Source organism: Rhinolophus sinicus, chromosome 1 (genome assembly GCF_057876585.1).
Source record: "Rhinolophus sinicus isolate RSI-liver-muscle chromosome 1, RSI-T2T, whole genome shotgun sequence".
Taxonomy (NCBI): domain Eukaryota; kingdom Metazoa; phylum Chordata; class Mammalia; order Chiroptera; family Rhinolophidae; genus Rhinolophus; species Rhinolophus sinicus.
Window position 1 is genome coordinate 108,362,123 of NC_142501.1, and position 20,675 is coordinate 108,382,797.

Sequence of the window (20,675 nt, forward strand, 5' to 3'; positions counted from 1 at the left end):
CCACCCAGCCGGAAAGAATTGGCAGCAGCGGGAGCCTCATTTAAAGGGCCAGAGCGCGAATTCCCTCCTGTTGGTCCCCTCTGCCCCCACCCCGGCCGCATCGCCCACCCGCCCCGCGGCCCCCAGCCCGGGCAGCCCTCCGGCGCCCCTTCCGGTCTGTGGAGGGGCGGGAGGAGGGGCGGGGGTGAAGTCCTGGAGCGGCTTTGGGTTGCAGCTTCCTAGCGCTAGGGAGCCTGTCCCCTCCTCGCCAGCGCCAGGCTCCTCCCTCTCGGCGTGGATGACACTAGAACCTCCTTAAGTTGCGTCGCGCCACAGCTGTCTGCGAGCACTGAGCTGCCTGGCGCCGTCTTGATACTTTCAGAAAGAATGCATTCCCTGTAAAAAAAAAAAAAAAATACTGAGAGAGGGAGAGAGAGGAAAAGAGAGGGAGACTGAGAGAGCGGGAGACAGAGCGAGCCACGCAATCTGACCGAGCAGTTTCTGCTCTTCAGGTCACACGCCTCCTCTTCTCCTCTCTGCTCCTGACTACCCAGGTTGGTACGGGCGGCTTTTTTTTTTTTTTTTTTTTTAAAGTTTGATTTGGTTTCCCTTTGCATTTGGGAAAACTTTAAAAACGTTTAAAACGCAGCCCTCCTCTTTTGGAGAGTTTCTAGAGGCTGGAAGAAAGGTCCCGGGACCGGTGTCCCGGAGGGAGGGAGCTGTCGTCCGTGTTGGAAGGGCTCAGTCAGCCCCGGGCTCCAGGGAGAGCCGGGCTGTGGGTATGTCCTTGGGAGTCGGTCCCTCCCCGGCTGCGTCCCGGTTTTCCGAGCTTTGGAGGAGGCGCGCGCGTTTGCGTGTGTGTGCGTGTCCCTGTGACCGGGCGCGGGCCGACGGCTCAAGGGAAGGTGGTGCCTCTTCATAAACTCAGGTGCCAAAGTACTTAGGAGCTCATCCAGGTTTCCCCTTCTCTCCTTTGCAGGTGACCCCAGAAGGGACTCAGCCTCGGAGCCGCTGCAGAGGAGACTCGCCTGCAGAATTCCAGCCGTCCTCGCCACCCCCAGCCCCCGGCTTTACAATTTGATCCCCCTTTATCGTACCTGTTTTTTGGGATTTATTTTTTTTTCTTGCTCTTCTTTTCTTGGCTAAACTAGCCCTCAAAGATATTTTTAAAAATCTCATTTGCTCACCTTTCCTTCCCACCTTTCCCATTCCCCCACTGAAAACAAATCAGTAAACGACCCCCGCTCCTCCGACGGCAGGCGCACCTGCAGAGCCTCGGAGCCCCCACCCCCTGACCTCCCAGCCCGACCGCCCTCCCTCTCCACGCGCGGGTTCCGGGCCCGGCGAGAGGGCGCGAGCGCAGCCGGGGCTATGGAGGTGACGGCGGACCAGCCGCGCTGGGTGAGCCACCACCACCCCGCGGTCCTCAACGGACAGCACCCGGACACGCACCACCCAGGCCTCGGCCACTCCTACATGGACCCGGCACAGTACCCACTGCCCGAGGAGGTGGATGTACTTTTTAACATCGACGGTCAAGGCAACCACGTCCCGTCCTACTATGGAAACTCGGTGAGGGCCACGGTGCAGAGGTACCCTCCGACCCACCACGGTGAGTCCGCCCCAAGTGCGGGAACCGCGACGCGACCGGCACCGCTGCCCGGGGTCGGGGGGGGGGGGGCAGGGAGGTACCAGGGGTGAGGAGACCCAGCCAAAGCCCCCAAGTGCCGTTAGTGCTTCATTAAAAAAAAAAAAAAAAAATTAGGGCCCGGAAATGGGCGAGGAAGCCTTCTCGATCTTCAAGAGAGTGTGTTTTTAACAACAGTCGCAGAGGCGCCTCTCCGCGGCTGGTGTCCCTGGGGCCTGGCTCTCACCTGGCGGGCGCCTGGCTGCAGCCTTCTATCCCGGCGCGGCCGCAGGTCGGGGCCCTCCGAGGGCCCAGGCGCCGCGAGCCGTGGCTCTGCCTGCGCCTCCACGACTCCGCGGCCGGGCAGCCAGCGCCGGCCCGACCCGACTGCGACTCGGTTCCTCCAAAGGGCTTTACTCCCCCAATTTTCCCGTAATCTTTCTCGGGGGCTTCTGCCAGCGAGCCTCAGTTTGTTTCTCCTGCACATTTTTAGATAGGCCCGTAGGACATTTTTATTCACACCCCTGAGTCTGAGCTTTCCCCAAAGCCAGTGTATTTGGTTTCTAGGCAGGTCTGCTACCCCTTGGCTCTGAGGAATGGAATTCTAGTGCTTGAAGGGGTTTTGGTGGAAAGACTACTGTCCTGGGGTTGAGACATAAGCGGGTTTCCTAGATTCCCGGTTGCATAGAATTTTCCTGCGGCTTTGCTTTTAGGTTGCCTCATTGCTGCTCCTCGCAACTCTGGCTTTACTCTCTGCTCCGGCCTACAACAGTCCATTAGGCTCCCAAAGAAAGTTGGGGATCCACCAGGCTTCTTTTCTATGGAGGAGCGAGAGATTCCAGGGGCCTTTCCTTTTTTCTTTCTCTTTCACCTTGAGAAGTTTGGGAGAGTTCTGAAATGTTAAAAAGAAACCCAGCCCTGTGTAGTTAGGGGGAAAGCTCCAAGGCTTCCCAGCTGTACGTGTGTTCCTAAGCAAGAAAGAGCTGCTAAGTTTCAGGCAGAGAAAACGTGTGGCTCCCTCAGTAACCCCCGACTGGGGTCTGCCCATGCCCCCGACTTGGAGCCGGCATTGGCGCCGATGACAGAGCCCCTCCGGCAGCAGGCGTCCTCCGCGCTGCTGTCACCAGGTTTAAACAATTGTTTCTGCGGATGGGGCGCTCTTTGCCCTTGTTCTCTGCAGATCAGCAGTTAAGTGGAAATGCGGTGGATGCAGGCTTAATATTATTTACTATACTACTTCCTGCATAATATGAAGCTTGACCCTTGGTGTTCAGAGAACTCTCCTTCCCTTCCACTCCCCTCCCCTTCCTCTCTCTTAAGATTTTAGTTTCAGTATTGTTCTTAATGGTTAAATAGCACGTCAAACGTTGGGGCAGGTACTGGATTAAAAGATCAATACGTGTATGCATTTGAACTTGCAGTTTAAAAGTGCCCCTCACAGAGTGTATGGACTTGTTTGGGTTGTGGCTACATAAACTGGAATTTTGTGTCTCAGGGGCTCAGGTGAAAAGTCACATATCACACTGGTAGAATCACACCTTTGAGGGCATCTGGAGCGTATTTTATCTTCTTTTATAGGATTTGGGAGGGTGAGACAGGCATCCCAAGTCCAGCCTTGGAAACTTGCTCCAGTAGTCTGAGAGATTAAAATTTCCCTGCAAATCCCATTTCAGGCCTTGCCAATTATGAGCAAGCACTGAAGTAGGGTTTCTTGGAGGGGACCCTAAGAACCCCCCTGTCCTCTCTTCCCAGCCCTCTCCTTCCTGCTCTGGGCACCGGGAGCTGCTGGCCTACCTGAGGCTGTGGAGTTTCCTGGCGTTGAGAGCTTGTGAGGCCAGGCTCACCCCTTCAGGCCTCGTCATTCACAGCTGACTCTCTTATCAGCCTTGCTGGGGTTAGGTCTGGGATGGGGACACCCAGCCATTGAAGGGAACCAATAAATCAAATCAGTTTCTAGAGAGGGACCTGGGGGGACGTGATTTAGAAAGTGTGTCTTGGTAGGCCAATAAGCCAAGGGGCCCCTCTCCAGTCCATGGCAGCACCTCTTGGATGTCAGACACAGGTCCCTCATTCTGCAGGAATGGATGGGACATTTGTGTGGGAGAGAGGGGTGAATTGTGTGCTGGCCAAGGTACTCATGGGAAGGCCTGGATTAGAGTGGGCCCGTGGAGCCCAGGTGCCCTATGTTTGGGATTTTCCTGAAAGGGAGGCTGGGGTGGAGGGGAGACTCCCCAGGTGGATCTGAGGGCCTCGGGGCTGCTCTCACTCGCCTTTCTATCTGTTGCCCCTCGCCCGCAGGGAGCCAGGTGTGCCGCCCGCCGCTGCTGCACGGATCCCTGCCCTGGCTGGACGGAGGCAAAGCCCTGGGCAGCCACCACACCGCCTCGCCCTGGAACCTCAGCCCCTTCTCCAAGACGTCCATCCATCACGGCTCCCCGGGGCCCCTCTCGGTCTATCCCCCGGCCTCGTCCTCCTCCCTGTCGGCGGGCCACTCCAGCCCGCATCTCTTCACCTTCCCGCCCACCCCACCGAAGGACGTCTCCCCAGACCCGTCCCTGTCCACGCCGGGCTCGGCCGGCTCGGGCCGGCAGGACGAGAAGGAATGCATCAAGTACCAGGTGCCGCTGCCGGACAGCATGAAGCTGGAGTCGTCGCACTCGCGGGGCAGCATGACCACCCTGGGAGGGGCGGCGTCGTCCGCCCACCACCCCATCACTACCTACCCGCCCTATGTCCCGGAATACAGCTCCGGACTCTTCCCCCCCAGCAGCCTGCTGGGGGGCTCCCCCACCGGCTTCGGGTGCAAGTCCAGGCCCAAGGCGAGATCCAGCACAGGTAGGCGCCTGCTCTCCCCTGGGGTCCCTTCCCCGCCCCCTCCGCCTTTCTTTTCTCCTAAATCTGGAGCCAGGGAAACAGAGTGCAGTCTGGCGCCTCAGGGGACCTGGGTGGTGTTCCAGACCCCTCTGAGATTTGATTTCTTCCCATTCTTCCAGCGGGAAAGAATGAGGTGTGTCCCCTCTCATTCCATTCTTCAGAGCAGAGGACAGTGGGATCTCATTTAAGGAAAGAGACAAACACCAACACAAACCGATCCTCTCCTGCCTGCCAGGGGGGCCTTCTGGGTTCTGCCAGAAGGTTACTCACTAAGTAACCTTTAGTGAGTTTCGAAGGCCAAATGGAAGGCGAGGGAATGACTCTTTAGTGTTTAATGCTAAACCGAAACCTCCTGAAACCTAAACAAGCACAGGTCCCTCCTCTGACCCTTCCTGGCCTCTGAGTCCCTTTGACTGTTCCTTTCGGCCCAGCTCAGACGGGTCATGCAGTCAACAGAGGACAGCCGTTTTTACAGACATGTGTAAATTATATATATATATATATATATATATATATAGTTTTATTTTTTTGCGGGGGTTGGGGGGAGAGAGAGACCCTGGCAAAGGAGCCAACATATTCTTTGCATGGAAAAGGGGGCTTTCATAGTAAATTCTGGGAAAGCAAGGTGGGCTGTGCACTGGGAAACAGCTGCATGGAAATCAAAAGTCACCTGGGCCAGTTACCTGCAGCATCTTCTAGTGCTCACAGCCCAGGCAAGGGCAGGAAGGCGTCTTACAACATATTTCTCGATTGATCTGAAGCCAGAGGAGGTAGGAAGGACTGAAAAAGATCCCCAGGTGTGTGTCTCTGCTTCCTTTCCTCATCCTCTTTCAAAAAAGCACACCCTGTTTAACAGCGGTCTGCTTGTTAATTCTCTTGGTATAGACACTTGCATTTAAAGAAAACCTACACAAAATACGTTCGCTTTAAAAATGAAATGATCCACCACCAATTTTGTTTCTAACCGAAGCAGTTGAATCAAAGAATCTCAGATTCTCTGAGATGAGATTTAGTTATGTTTTTAGAGATTAATTTTGTGAATATCGTTGTGTCTTCTTGGGGGTGTGTGTCCATTTCAGGGTGGGTGAGTCTGGTCTATTCCAACTGTCCTGACTCTGCCCTCGACCTATGGAGAGTCTGTATACCAAGAAGTGGCACAAATCACTTGTCTTTTATGGGCGAGATGAGCCGTCTTGAAACAACAGAGTTGGCAAAACCCCGGTTTAGAAAACATCCGAGGGAGGGCTCTGAGAGCCCAGTGACCATGAGATCAGTTTTCAGGTTTTTTTTTTTCTTTCTTTTCTTTTCTTTTCTTTTTTTTTTTTCCCAGGGTGACATTCACTCCGACTGCCTGGGCAGGACTGTCTCTATTTAGTTGATGTTTTAGCTAATCCAATTATTTTCAGACTGCTGCACGCGACAGTTGCATTGTTTATCCCGCGCCAGGAACTTTAATAGAGTCCGGATGCGGTTAGGCTGACAGAAAAACTCAGACCTGTATGTTCTATACATGAAAGTCGGCAGAGGGAGAGGGAGGTAGGCTGGCTGGTGGAGTCAGAACAAGCGAGAGGGAGAGCGGGCTAGGAAAGTGGCCTGGCAGCCTGGTCAGGGGCCAGGCTGGGGCGTGGAGTGGAGGGTTCCAGAGAAATGGGAACAGCCTTTCGCAGAAAACCCCAGGATTAGATCAAGGCGTGAGGGCTGATTGCAAAGAGAGCAGACCTGTGCCTTTTGAGGTAGTGATGGCATTTTATTTTTTTAAGTTCTCTTTTTCTGGTAGGACTAAAAGTTTTGGGGGAAGATCGTGGTATCTGAGGCTGCTGTGGTGGTTTTGTGTTGGGGGAAGGGACAGAGTTGACTTTTCCAAAAGCCTCTGGTTTCTTTGCCCTCATTTCCGTGTTTGATTTCTCCCCCTCTCTTGTGCATACCTTCGGCCTCTGGTTTAGTCTTTTCCTTTCGCACATCTCTTTCCTTAAGACTGCACATTTGGCGGGTGGTGGTGGGGGGTGGGTATCCGCGGTTTCCCCAAACCAGAACCAGGGGCATCTATATACCTATTTTATTTATTTATTTATTTTTTTGGTGGGGAGCAGAGGAAAGGAGACGATTTAAATTTGGCTTTTTACTTCCTCCTCTTATTCCTTTCTCACAGTCAAAAAACCCACGGGCAGCACACCTGGGCAGTGAGGGAGCTGGGACTTTTGGGAGTGTGGAGCGGGGTGGAGAAGTTTCTAGATGCCTTCTGTGTAAAGAGGGTGGAAGTGGTGGGAATTCTTGAGGAGGGGATTCTCTTGGTTTTAGTGGTTGCTTTTTTTTTTTTTTTTAACCTCTTTGCAAACGCACTTGCTGAAGGAGGAGACAACAGAAGAGAGGGTTGTCGCATTTTGGAGAAACGGTTGAAGCTGTGGTTAGGGCACCTATTGCTTTTGTAACGCCAGCCGGCTGTCAGAGCTGGGATATATCTTTGCAAACAAAAGACAAAGACTTTTGCAAAGGGCCATTTCTTAGCTCCCCACGTCCTGTGGGCATCTCACCCCACCTTCCTCTTCACGACCTCCCACCCCACTCCCTGCCCATTCTGTCCAGCCCAGTTTCAGGATTTCAGTCAGAGGCGAAGGGGTGTTTGAAAATGGCTGTTGCATGTCAAGAGGCCTCTCAGCTTTGTGGTTCTTGTCACCTAAGAGAGAGGTGTCTGTCTGAGCAGCTCATACCAGGCAGTGAGCGAGGAGAGGGAAAGAAAGCAGGAGACAGTCAGGGCCTCCATTAGGAAAATTGGTTGTTTGCTGAAGTCACAGGCTAGAGGCAACAAGGAGAAAAGAAAAAAAAGTAAGAAAAACCCACACAAGGCAATCGCAAACTTGCGGAGTGAATCAAGACAGAAAATTGCTCTACTGAGCTGAGTCTTGCTGAAGAGGCAACCGTTGCTAGCTTTTAAGGTCCCTCTGAAAAGGAAGCTGTCATCCTCCCCACCGCCTGACAAAGAAAAGGAAATCAGACTAACCATGTCAGGCTGGGAGATCCCCCAGCCCAGGGTGCCTAGGAGCAGGGCAGTCAGCCCTTGTGCTGGAGGAGCATGGAACCAAGAGACCTCACACCCCAAGGAAGAAAGGGACAAAGTGGCTGGGGACCTGAGAGGCCCCTGTCTTGGCAGGATGGGGAGTGGGCAGCCCCAGCCAGGACAGGCCAGCATCCCCATCCCCAGAAAGAGCTGATCTAGCGCCCACTTGGGGCACAGACCCTGCCCACCTCCTGGCTCCAGCAGCCCCCGACACCACCTCGCCCACATTCCCCTTCTTCCTTCCCCCATGCCTCGCCCACATCCACCAGCCACAGCCCACAGGTTTGGACCCCAGTGAAAGGTGTCTAGATGCAGTTCAGTCCAAAGTCTTTTTTTGAGGACCGATAGATGCTGTTGGGTCCCTGGAAAGTGCTTATGGCACATAAGGGCCACGTGTTTGTAGATAATCGCTGGGGTTCTCAGGAGGCTCTCTGTACACCCTGAGTTAAGAATCTTTCCTGATTTTAGGTTAAAAAAAAATCTGTCTTAACTCCTTACCAATTTTTTCTTTTGAAAAAAGGAAAGTGGACCCAAAACTATTCAGCACCGGCATGGACTCCAGTGTGAAAGGAGGCAAAAACCTCTTCCATTTCCAAAAGTCCTTTTCTTTCCCCTGACCCTGCCCAGGAGAAAACACAGGCTCACAGGTGTAAAGCTCCCCAATTTCCAATTCCCACACACTTGATCTGGGGGCATCCCCAAAGGAGGGACAGGCGCTGGCCCCCAGGCCAGCCTTGCCCCTCCTGTAGGGAGTCACGATTTCCGAGCTCCAGTGTGGTTCTCCTCCCCCAGACCATCTTCTGGTAGTTTCCGGTTAGCTGGTTAATCTCTTAAAACAAAACAACCTTTAGGGGCTTCTCTTTCTCCCCTGCCGTCCTGCAGTCCTTCTCAGTACCCTAAAGAGAGGGAGACCCTGTCCCCACTCAGGCCTCCTCTGGGGGGTCCAGCTAGTGGAGCCACTGGCTCCTGCACGGTTGGGGACCCACAGATGGATGGAGCAGGGACTCTTTGGGGGGTCCTGTCTCGGGGCAGCCAGGCGGGGAGAACAGGCGCCCCCCAGCAGTGGGACAGGTTCACCAAGAAACCGTCCTCCTCCTGTAGAAGTTGAAAAGCAATCAGTAAGCAAACTCCCCGGTGTCCTAAAATGGTATTTTGAGGGTCTGGCTCCTTCTCCCGCCCTTGGAGTGAACGCTGACTGAACCTGGCCTGGCCGGTTTTTTGTTTATTTTGTTTGTTTGTATTTTTGGAAAAAGAGCAACTGTAGGCAGGCTTTGGTTAATCAACCGACCAAGACCTCCCTCCACCCTCTTCCCTACCTGGCCTATTCTGCTGAGCCTTTGCCCCCCACTCTGCCCCTCCTACCCTCTCTTCTTTCCCATTCCCTGCCCCCCATCTCTAGGTTCCTTGCCTAAAGGTGGCACTTTAGTCCCTGTCACAGCGGCTGGGCTGGGAAACCGGAAAAACCTTTTCTAGAGAGAAAAAGGATGGTGGGGAAGGAGAGGACCCTGCTGGGTCTTCACCTGTTACCAGCCAGGGGCATTTCTAGTTCTATTGGAAGTAAAATCTAAAGTCCCGTACCCGTCCCCCCAAATCAATCGGCCAATTGGTCAATCTATGCATCTGCGTACTATCTGTTTATCGATCTCACCATTGATTCATCTTTCCTTTCTCCCCATCCTAATCTTCAGTATTTAGATCAATCTGTAGGGATAAGAATGGGTCACCTTTGTTTTCCTTTGAGCGAAGTGAGTGAAATGTTCTGTTCTGCCTTGTTGGGGGCTCCGAGTTTCTGGGGAACTGTGAGAAGTTGAAATTTGCCTTTGTCCTCCTCCCTTTGAGCAGGCCCAGGATGAGGCTCAGCAATGTATCCCTGGGCCACTTTCCTATGTACGAGTTGGGCCAGGAGCCAGTCACCCAGTGACTCTTTGCAGCTTGGGAGCCACCTTCAAGGGAGGTGAAGGTGGGAAAGTCCCCCAAAAGAGGGAGAAGAGAAGGAAAAACTAGTTCTCCATTTGACTGTCATTCCCTAATTCCGAGGGGAGCGCTGGCAGCTTCTCTTCCATAAGTGACTTATGTGTGGTCTTGTTTCTAGAAGGCAGGGAGTGTGTGAACTGCGGGGCAACCTCTACCCCACTGTGGCGACGAGATGGCACCGGGCACTACCTGTGCAATGCGTGTGGGCTGTACCACAAGATGAACGGACAGAACCGACCCCTCATTAAGCCCAAGCGAAGGCTGGTGAGTCGTCTTGGGGAAGCACTGACCCAACACTAACCATTTGGTGTTTTTCATTTCCTCTCTTCGGGAAGGAGAGCTTTCTGCAGGAAATTGGCAGGACAGCTCACAGTGATGTCGGCTTGCTTGGGAGAGGTTTTTTTTCCCCTTTTTCAAATTAGATATACTGAAAAGAGTGTTCTCTCTCTCTCTCTCTCTCTCTCTCTCTCTCTCTCTCTCTCTCTCTCTCTCTCTGTCTTCCTTCCACATTTCTTAACTCATCTATCAAATTTTTAAGGGTGCTGATTTCTGGGTTATCAAATGTGAAAAGTATTCCCTAACCGAAGGAGTACTGAAACAAGGCCAGGACCACTGACTTACGATGCATTGAATATCACTGCGTGACAGGCAGAGAAAGTTATAGTCTGAGGATGGACGGTCCCAGGCATCCCCCATAACTTGCTCCTAAAGTGGTAGAAGTGGGATCCTAGGCTGGATGAATGGTGTGTGCCAATGATTTAAGATGGATAGGGCCCGTTAACGGGATTTCACAAGCCACAGTCATTGAACCTAGTGGAGTTTTGGTCTTAGGAGCTGAGGACTCCCCACAGGTAATTCCTGTGGGAAATAGTGTGTGAGTCCTGGCTTGCCTCCTGGTGTCACCTAGCATTTGGTCCTAGATCCCCTTGGAACCACTATCGCTGGGGTGATGTTTTTTCTCCCCCTTCTTTTTTCTTTGTTAAACTTCTTGACCCCTAAAAATACTCGGGAAAATCTGGCACTGTCAAGCATTTATGAGGAAAACTAGCAGGAGGAGTTCATTTGTCAGCGTGTCTTCGGAACCTCAGGCCAGCTTGAATAGCAAGTGGATGTAACAGACAAATAAAAGCAAGCTCTGCAAATGATAACTCTAACCACAGTCAAGGATCAAAATGCTTTCTGTGGTGACGACATTCACCTCGTGGAGAGGGGAGGAGGGGATTTTCCCCGTGCAGTTTAATGGATGAAGAGGCATCCCGCAGAGTCTAAGGGGGATGTGGGGGGGTGGGGGTGGAATCCAAATCCTATCTATTCTTTTTAAAGAATTATTTGTCTTCCCCATCAGATTTTAGTGCAACTCAACACCTTGTACATCCTCTTCAGAAGAAGGAAAAACTTTCTAGGGATGGAAATGCCCATGTGACTAATTTTTGGCAATCCTCAGTCTCTCGCTTTTTTCTTTCTGATCTTTGCCCCCTTTTCCAACTTTCTCAACCTCCCCATCCCCATGCACTTTGGTATTTTTTTTCCTTTCTCTCATGTGCAAAGCTAACTTCCTAGGAAAAAGCTGCCGGATATCTGAGCACTGGAGATAACTCATAAACAACAACTCAGCTTCCCCAACCTAAACATCAAGATGTTTGAACATATCAGAACAAGACGTGTTTGAAAAAAAAAATGGCTGGAGGTGTTAGCACAGAATGAATATGATCACACCACAAAAGAATGTTCTGAATCACTGAAAACCTGGCCTTAAAAAAAAAAAAAAAAAAGTAAAAAAGAAAAAAAGGAAAAAAAAAAACTAACAACAAAAACTTTCTTGTTAAGAATAAGTCATGGTACTATTACAATCGGGCTTTTTTTTTTTTTTTAATTTTAAGGTAGAAGTAAAGAAGGAAAAAGAGGAAGTAAAGTCTCAGACTATGGGCTGATTAATGAGCAAGGGTGTATTTGACATTTTCTTGGGGTTTCTTTTGTCTGGGCAGATTGCATAGGAAACTCCACTTGCATTTTATATAATTTTGTCTTCATTCACCTTTCATAAGAATTCTCTAGACTCTGAGTAATAATCACTCTTAATTCTAGAGTTCATTGGCTGCCACATTTTAAACTGTCTGTTCTATCTTACTCATCTGTTCTGGGTGGTTTTATATATTTAGTTCCATAGAATTCATATGCTCCAGAGAGAGACTCGGAGCACATTCAGGATTTTTGAATTAAATTAAATTTTTTTTTTAGCCCTTAGATGCATTTAACCTAGAACCTTCTTTTTCTTCTTTCCTATTATTTCCTGTCCCTTCTTTCCAGCTCCGTCTCTCCATTTTGCTGTTTTTGTTTTGCATATTTGCAGATACACTGAAGACCACCCAGCCCATCATGTAGCTAGCTAGCTCCTCCATCAGATGAATATCTAACACTAAATAAACTTGTGCAGGAAATAGAAATGACTGACGGGAAGCGCCATAGAATTTTTTACCCCAGTGTCGCCAGGATTTTCATATGTCTAACAACCAGCTGAGTTAGCTTGGTTTATTAATGGACTTTGTCTCCTGCTAGTGAACCAAACAGTGTAGCTTTGAGAGGTTCTGTATAAATTCACATAAAGTCTGTAGACCGGAGACGTATTCTGAGCCCGATTGTATTTATGTTACTGTCAGTATACTGTGAAGGATGCGTCGAGAACCTCGTCATTTGGAGCTCTGATTTTACGGGTTGGCCTGATGTGCTTGTACTAGGCGTTCCAAGATGCTGGGCTGGGAAATCTGGTGCCTGAGTAGATATTAGTCTACTATATCCAAGTGTTTCTTTTAAAGAAAAAAAAAGTACAGGAAGATAATAATAATCACATAATAACATAATTGCCCAAACCATTAAGCTCTGATTTAATGTATTATTTTCTTCCCAAGAGTACAGAAGAAACAGTTATTTAAGTCTTAAACGATCACCTTACATAAAGGCAGGTGGAGGTTAGAGACAGTGCTTTTGGGCTGTGGTGAATTATTTTCAAAATGGACAGCCAAAAAGTGAAACCTTCTCAATTATGATAGATAAGGGCTGTTTTTAATTTCCAGTTTCTTAGATGCAGAGAATAAAGAATTACTAACATCCCCCCGCCCAAAAAAAAGTCTCTATTATTTAAGCCTGTAGGAAGGAGAAGCATATCTGCAGAACAATTTAGTGGCTTGGAAAGGAAAGGAATCAGTCTGCTTAATTCAGAATTGCCACTGGGTTTTCCATACCCGGCAGCTTTCGGTCTTCGGCCCAACTTTTTGACTGATAAAATATTGATGGAAATGTGTACCACGATCACTGCCGTTTCTGTTCCTCACTTTTATAATCACACCAGAATTTTTTTGATCAAGGTAAAGGCCAGCCGAAATGCCTTTGGTAATATTTCTGAGTTCAGGAGCAGGAATAAGTTTGTCGTTAGAAATTTCTTTTTATGTTGCAGGGGGTACGCTAAGGAATTGAGAGAGGTGAATGTGAGAGGTGACTCAACTCCCATTTTCTTTCAAAAGTTTTTCAGTTTAGTTTTATTTACAAGCAGGGCCATAGAGAATAGGCCCCCTTATAAATGTGTGTCAAAAAGTGAAAGGCAAATAATTTTGCCTTTTAAAAGAAATGAAGGCAGTGACACAGGCAAATAATTAAACTTCAGGTGGAGGCCGACATTTGACCTGCGGCTCCTCTGCTCTGTGAACAACAAATAGGAAATACCTAATTTTCAGAAGGTGGAATGAGATGAGAACAGGAGGAGGGGCTGTGTCCCTACTGAAGTCCAACATGCCTTCTTTACAGTTTGTCTCATTAACTAAAAGCCACCTAAACAGAATGAGGATGGTGGTCCCCATGAGTGACCAAGTCTGAAAGCAGACATTCTTATTCCGTGAGCTCTCTGTTCTCTGTGTAAGCCAGCGTTTCTTTATTTGGGATCTATAAGTGCGTTTGGTGCTTGGGCTTGCTTTTCCTTTGCTGTTACTAACTGCTGGCTGGGAGCCTCATTGAGAGGTGATATCTGAGCAGATGCCCTTGAAAAAGACCTCATGGGCCTGGCGAAGGAGGCTACTAAAAGCCTAAACTAGCCTAATTCATTCAAAATTGCCGCCCATAAAAATTCAACATCTGGAGAACTTTGTGGGATGGGGCAGGGGCAGAATTAACCTCAAGAGGTGGTGTGGGCTTTTGAATTCCCCCGAATTCTACCAGGGAGCCCAGTGGGCAGGACCCTGACCACTGGGCTGCAGGCTGACACGCTCCTTTGCCAGTGGATCGGCTATAATTTTCTTCTTGAGGCTGCTTTTGGGGATCTTTCTTACTTTCATGTGGGCCACTTGCTAGTTTTGATTTCAATGATAATTTCTTTCTTTTTGTTTTTTAATATCTGTCTCTGTAATTCTGAAAACACATTTAACATTTGTTTTGATTCCCCCACCCTTTCCCTCTCCCCACTTCCCAGTCGGCAGCAAGAAGAGCAGGAACGTCCTGTGCTAACTGTCAAACCACCACTACCACTCTCTGGAGAAGGAATGCCAATGGGGACCCTGTCTGCAACGCCTGCGGGCTCTACTACAAGCTGCACAATGTAAGTGTCATGGAGACCAGTCCCACCGTGTCCCTTGCTGATGATGCGCATTGTCACCCTTTCCAGGCCCCCCTTCTTAGTTTGCATTGCCCTCCTTTAGGCCACATAACCAGCCTCCCGTAATCAGTGATGTAGGACTCAGTGTAGGAAACTGTTATGTACTATGGAGCCTTGCTGAGAGCCAAGGGTTCCGACTGGATGACCCAGCCCCCCTAGTAGGCATGGAAAACACCAGAAAACAGTACATGCCGTACAGCGATCCAGTATGCCTGGTGGGCCTGGTCTGGCTTCTTAAGGGAAAAGAATCTTCCCCTTTTTTTGGGAAACAAAAAAAGTCACCAGCTATATTTTGATGTTTCCTTGCGGTTTATACTTATGGCAAAAGTGAGAAAGAGCGCGAAGGAGAGAGCGAAAGAGACAGCTAACCAGATAGTAATGCACGGCACACACATTCCTGAAGCTAAGAGGACTGAACTTCAATTACTGAGGGGGAGAGTCTTACCCTGTGCTGTGAATTTTAAACGGGGTCTCTATATAGATGACATGAGATGAAGCGTCCAAGAGATTTCATCTGCTGGCTTTTCCTAATCAGCAGAGAACTGAGAAAAGCTGAGAAGAGCAGCCTGGAGCGCTTACCCCTACCAGGGAAAAGAAACACTGTGTTTCCTTCTTCTATGTCCTATCAGCAGAGTGATAATGGCCAGCCAGTCACCTAGGTTTAGCTCTGTCATTTCTAGTCTTTTAATTTGGGGTCCACCCATGTAGCAATGTCTTTACCTTAAAATTACCTCCCCCCCCCAAACAACTCTGGCTGACAGGCCGTGACCGAATGAGGTCTGAAGCATGCCTTAGTCCCAAAGAAAGAATTCTCACCTCTCTCTCACTCTCTTCTTCGTCTCTGTCTGATTCTCCTGAAGTCTCTTGGCCAGTCTAACTTTGGCAAAGTCTAGGGCTGAATGGGGAAAAGGCAGAGCTTTTTGCTCACAGCCATTCTGGCACTCACCTCATCTTACCCAGGAATACCTGGGAATTAGGGAGGAAGCTTTTCTGGTTAAATTTCTCAAGTCACAGGAGGACTTCTGAGGGTCACCCAGCATGCTGTTCTGTTTTTCCCTTTGGGGAACAAGTTGCTGCGATTCCCAGGGACCCTGCCTACGGTGCCATCCCTTCCTGATGGGACACCTGAGCAGTGCCAGCCCTGATAGAACTAGAGTCTTCCTACAGTTGGTCCTTCTCCCTTAGATCCTTGGACTGTGGTTTATACACATTTATCAGCAATGAAACCCAAGTTCCATTTTCACTTTGGGGAATTTACCTGCTTACTCTGTGGAGATAAACAGATTTGTGATTAAAATCTGGAAGATTTGGGGCATTAGAGTTTATGAGCCACCCAGTCATCGGCACAGCCTATAACATTATTTTTGGGTTGTAATTTATGGTTTTCAAAGAACTTTCATGTTACTTGATTACACTGGAGCCTCAAACAGTCCCGTGATGTAGACAGGGCAGAAATTGTCTTTATTTCTGGTTTACTTGAAGAAATTATGACTCAGAGAAGTAACTTGTGCAAGGGAATGGGGCTGATGAAGTGAAAGAGGCAGGACCGATTTCAGAGTAGCAGAAGGCTTCCTGGGAAGCATCAGGACTAATAGGGACCAGTGGAAGGTAAACGCTTTAGAACGTTTTAGAACAGACCCGAGTTCAATTTAAAGCAATGAGTTCTTTCCTACTTTCATGGAAGTGTAGGAATTATGGGATTTTCAGCAGCTATACATATCTTTGACTACTTAGCTATGATGTGATATGATTTCAATTGTGTCCAAGCTAAAAAAATATATTTCTGAAGAATATGAATTTCTCATCAAATCAAATAAATGTTCAAGGAACCCCCCTCACTGCTCTATATTCTTTATTAGCTCCTGACTTCAAGGCTGGGCTGCTGTGGGAGAGAGAAACTTGCTTATCAAGAGTGGTTTTTCTGTCTTTGATTTAGTAAGAATTCACAAAAGGAAGTGATCTGTGTGTATTTAACAATAAGAGATAATAATCCATTAACATTCTCATCGTGTTGTATTTTGTTCCGCCCTTGTATATGTATGCCATAAGTTAGTTCCTTTCTGCTTATCTAGGTGTTTAGATAACTACCTATCTCAGTATCAGTGTGTCTAGGTGGTGTTGGGACTAGTTATCTGGGTTTGTGTGGCTATCTGTGTAACTAGATATTATATTTAGATACCTGGCTATGTGTATCTAGATATCCGGGTAAAGAGCTGTGTGTCTAGACATTATCTGGGGGAAGATTTGATGTGACAGTAGATTCCTATCACCTCTGTCAGCTGTACCTTTATCTTGATTATAACTTTGAAGAAGGAACCCTGAGATGTTCTTTTGGCAACGACCTTTTAGCTCTTCTGCCATCACTCACACTGCCTTCCTGGCACAAGGGGGAATCAGGTCCACGGTGAGTTTCCACGCTCGCTGCGTGGTGACCTCCCCCACCTCAGCTCCAGGAAGCTGTGTGTTTGCTGCGCCCAGAAGTGTTGTCAGCAGCCTGTCTCTCTCGATCTTTGGAATTCTCTCTTCCTTACCTGTCCTTTGCTCACTTTTGGAGGAGACAGGTAGACCCTGTAGCCATGACAGCCTCTTCCCTTCCTGCACCCTTGAGGGCCCTGAAGGGAGAGGATGTTTTTTCCCCACGGAGCCAGGAATGACTGAGACCCTGACATTCCCTCCTTGAATTGCTTTGCCACATTTCCCTGGAAACACAGCCAAATGTGTGGTTTGCTACCTGGGGCCGATGGCTGCTGTTGCGGTTATTCTGATTCTGACTCCTTGTGTTGCGTGGTCTCTGTGGCTTTGTAACGTCCCCTCTCTTGATTTCCCCTCTTCTGTCCCCCACCCCAAAGCAAATGTATTTTAAAAATAAAACCAAAGAGCCTTATTGAGAGTGATGGTATGCTGTGTCAGAGACTGAAGACTAGTGATCTTTTTGTCTCTTTAGTTCATTCCTGGTCTTTGAATTTTAGAATGAGTACTTTCATGCTAGCACAGTACTTCACACCCCTAAGTGGTTACTGAATACTTGCTGATTGGTTGTTCTGCTGTGTGTCTAGTTAGAAGTGGATAGTCAGAACTAGGTGGAAATTGCAACTTTCAATCATTATAGTTGTTGTGACATGGGCAAGACAGATGACCTTTTGGGAAGGTATGCTGTATTAAAATATGACCCCAGAACACACAAATTCCTGGGGAAGATTTGCCAGCACCTCCCATTGCAGAAAGGCCAGGTAGAAGAGAGACAACCAAACACGAATTCAAAGAGGGCTGCCGGCCTAGTTTCTTAAGGCAGTTCAACCTGAACACTTCAGACTGGTGGCTGTGACAGTGCTTGCAAAGTCCCGCTATGGATTTCAGACGAGTAGACAAAATGTTTTTTCCCTTTGGAATATTCCTCAGTTGAATCCATTGTCATGAAATAGTCTAAGGAAAATCTAATGAAGTAAGACAAGTTATCATATTTCAGTTATCAAAGAAATATGGTCATATTGGGTGGGTGTCTAGAATATGGTCCGTGGGAACGCCAAGTTCCCTGAGGCAAAATTTCTCGCAAATAACTGATGCAGATGGACATAATTAATAACCTCTGCTGGGAACACCTTACCTGTCGTCTCTTGGTTTCTGAAACTGATAGAGACCGACAGTCAGAACTCTGCTGCCGACCGAGCCTGCCGGACTCTGGGGCCCTGGGAAGGAGGCAGGAAGAGGTGGGAGGAAGGGGCCCCCTGAAAGCAGATCCCTGAGCTGGGGCAGTCAGAGGAACCCATGATGGGGTGTGAAAGCCTGCACCATTTCAGAGCCAGCAAAAAAGTAAAAAAAAAAAAAAAAATTGATCTTTGTTTAGATTAACAGACCCCTGACTATGAAGAAGGAAGGAATCCAGACCAGAAACCGAAAAATGTCTAGCAAATCCAAAAAGTGCAAAAAGGTGCATGACACGCTGGAAGACTTCCCCAAAAGCAGCTCCTTCAACCCAGCCGCCCTCTCCAGACACATGTCTTCTCTCAGCCACATTTCACCCTTCAGCCATTCCAGCCACATGCTGACCACTCCAACGCCGATGCATCCGCCGTCCAGCCTCTCCTTTGGACCTCACCATCCTTCTAGTATGGTCACCGCCATGGGTTAGAGTCTCTACTCGATGCTTAAAGGTCTCCAGGCGAGAGTCCCTCCAGCCCCTTCTGTGTGCATTTTTGCAGGAGCAGTATCATGAAGCCGAGAACCGATGGATATCTGTTTTTTGAAGGCAGAAAGCAAAATGATGTTTGCTACTTTTGCCAAGGAGCTCACTGTGGTGTCTGCATCCCCAATCACTGAATCTGGATCCCATTTGTGAATAAGCCATTCAGACTCATCTTCCCTATTTAACAGGGTCTCTCTAGTGCTGTGAAAAAAAAAAATGCTGAACATTGCATATAACTTATATTGTAAGAAATACTGTACATTTGAAGAAGACTTTATTGCATCTGGGTAGCTGTAAGGAAGGCATGAAGGACGCCAAGAATTTTAAGGAATATGGGGAAAATAAAATATGGAAATTAAGAAGAAACTAGGTCTGATATCCAAATGGACAAACTGCCAGTTTTGTTTCCTTTCACTGGCCACAGGTGTTTGATGCATTAAAAAAAAAACAACAACAACAAAACAAAAAAAACAAAAAAAACAAAAAAAAGAAAGAAAAAAAAAAAGAAAAGAAAAAATTAAAAAAAAAATGTCGTAGGCGAATCATTCGTTCAAAGCTGTGGGCCTCAGCATAGAAAATTCTATCAGTTCTGGGCAATCGTGTTAACACTCACATATTGCCACTAAGGGTTTGGCATAGCCTTTTTCCAGGCCTACATGCTGTGTGAACACGTCCCTGTAATTGTCATTTGTATGTATAATTCAAAGCACCAAAATAAGAAAAGATGTAGATTTATTTCATCATATTATACAGACTGAATCGTTGTACAAATTTATTTACTGCTAGTGTTAAGATCTGCTTTTTTTTGTTTTAATATTTTCCTTCTCTCTCAATTTATGGTTTAATAAACTAGATGACATTCAGTTGATCTAAGGTAATTGTGCTCCGGAGGGCTTCTTTTCCTTTTTTTTTTTTGGATGATATTTATTAAATAGCTTCTAAGGGTACAGCAGCATCTGTCGTTTGACTCACGCCTCCCGCAGCCTGTGCTATGAGGGTAGCCGTGTATGAGCTACCGACGTGCATGTCAGCGCCGTAGGCCGGTCAGCCCCGGTTCTGGGAGCAGCCTGACTGGCTGTTAGCTCTGTTGTGGTCTGTGTTAGTGGTCACTGCCTTTAATCCAGTCTGTTGGAGTAATAATATAAAAATAATAATAAAAGTTGAAACTATTTTAAGACAACACAATAACATCATTATTGAAGTGGTGGCCAAGCTCTTCTAGAACCTGGTAGCTCTAGCTAATTTAAGAAAAAGGAATTTAAAAAGAAACAACACCCAAACATGTGGAGTGTTTCACTAGGAGATACATACAAGCCCCAGGTCATTCACATTTATTCCTTTGGGAAATTGTGCATCTCCGGAGCTTCTCTGTGCAGCCCAGAGGCATGTCCTGTGGCAGGAGTAACTTCTGTGGTCCCCTAGTGAGCTGCGGTTTCCTGTTCTTGTGCACCTCGAGTAGACCATCTTCTCGCAGGAGCAGTGGGAAGATGTCCACGCTTGAGCCCCCCTAGGTGGACTGCAGCTGGGGGATTCCTCGAGGTTCTTTGCAAAGACCCAACGGAGCTGGGCTGGCTCTTGAGTTCATTTCTGTTTTGCTTTTCTACTGTTGAATAACATCACCGTGGAGGGTTTACTGAACATTCGCGAAACATGAAATAACCATTTTGTAACTTACGCTGTATAGTTTCCTTTTCCTCTGTTGACAGAATGTGTAATGATGGCACATTTTAAAATCTCTGTTAATCACCTCTTCTGCTTTCTTAGCAAATATTTTAAACCTAAAGCTCAATGTTGAAATAAAGGAGTAGAGAATCACTGAGATGCAAATGGAGATCTTACTGGCTCCCAATTAATGATCTGTAATTCGCATGGGTTTTTTCAATGACCTTTGAGGCACCAAAGGAAGTCACCATCTATTGCCATCTTAAATGTGGGAGAGTTTATTGGATGGTCCCAGTGTCTCAGGATTTGCCACCTCTTTTCTTCGGGAACAGATCTGAGTTAATTGATGCCCTTTCACCTTAAGAACAGGGAGTTCAAATTCCTAACATTCTTGGGGTGGGAGAAAGGTGGGGCGGGGGCACACAGAAAAGTCCCAATCTCAGTACTCTAGCTACATTTTGTTTTAGGTACTCTAGTGATAATGGCACATTAGGTCCTATTCCTTCTTCAGAGAAATGTCATTTTATCACTCTGTCCATTGATTCGACGTTCTAAGACATTTCTAGAAGAGGAGACAATTGATTTAAAAAATATATATGATAGCGATGATTCAGTTTCTTCATTAGACAGTTGTATGTTTTCATGGTTCAGTGATTTTGTTCTTTTTTTCCCTTCATTTCAA

The 20,675-nt window shown here is 47.9% G+C and overlaps 1 protein-coding gene across 4 annotated transcripts in view; it reads left to right on the plus strand.

Annotated features, from left to right (window-relative positions):
* Positions 1–20,150, plus strand: part of GATA3 (GATA binding protein 3) — a 29,020-nt gene extending 8,870 nt beyond the window's left edge. For 2 of the 4 annotated variants that reach the window (XM_019738258.3, XM_019738259.3), the window contains exons 2-6: positions 959–1,591; positions 3,905–4,441; positions 9,628–9,773; positions 13,966–14,091; positions 17,993–20,150. In XM_019738258.3, coding sequence (XP_019593817.1) covers positions 1,351–1,591; positions 3,905–4,441; positions 9,628–9,773; positions 13,966–14,091; positions 17,993–18,277 — 1,335 coding nt within the window. In that variant the 5' untranslated portion in view covers positions 959–1,350 and the 3' untranslated portion in view covers positions 18,278–20,150. Of the gene's footprint in view, positions 1–303; positions 534–958; positions 1,592–3,904; positions 4,442–9,627; positions 9,774–13,965; positions 14,092–17,992 lie in introns of those variants that run through there. The other 2 variants (XM_019738260.3, XM_019738256.3) reach the window with 2 other exon arrangements.
* The last annotated feature ends 525 nt before the right edge of the window (positions 20,151–20,675 follow it).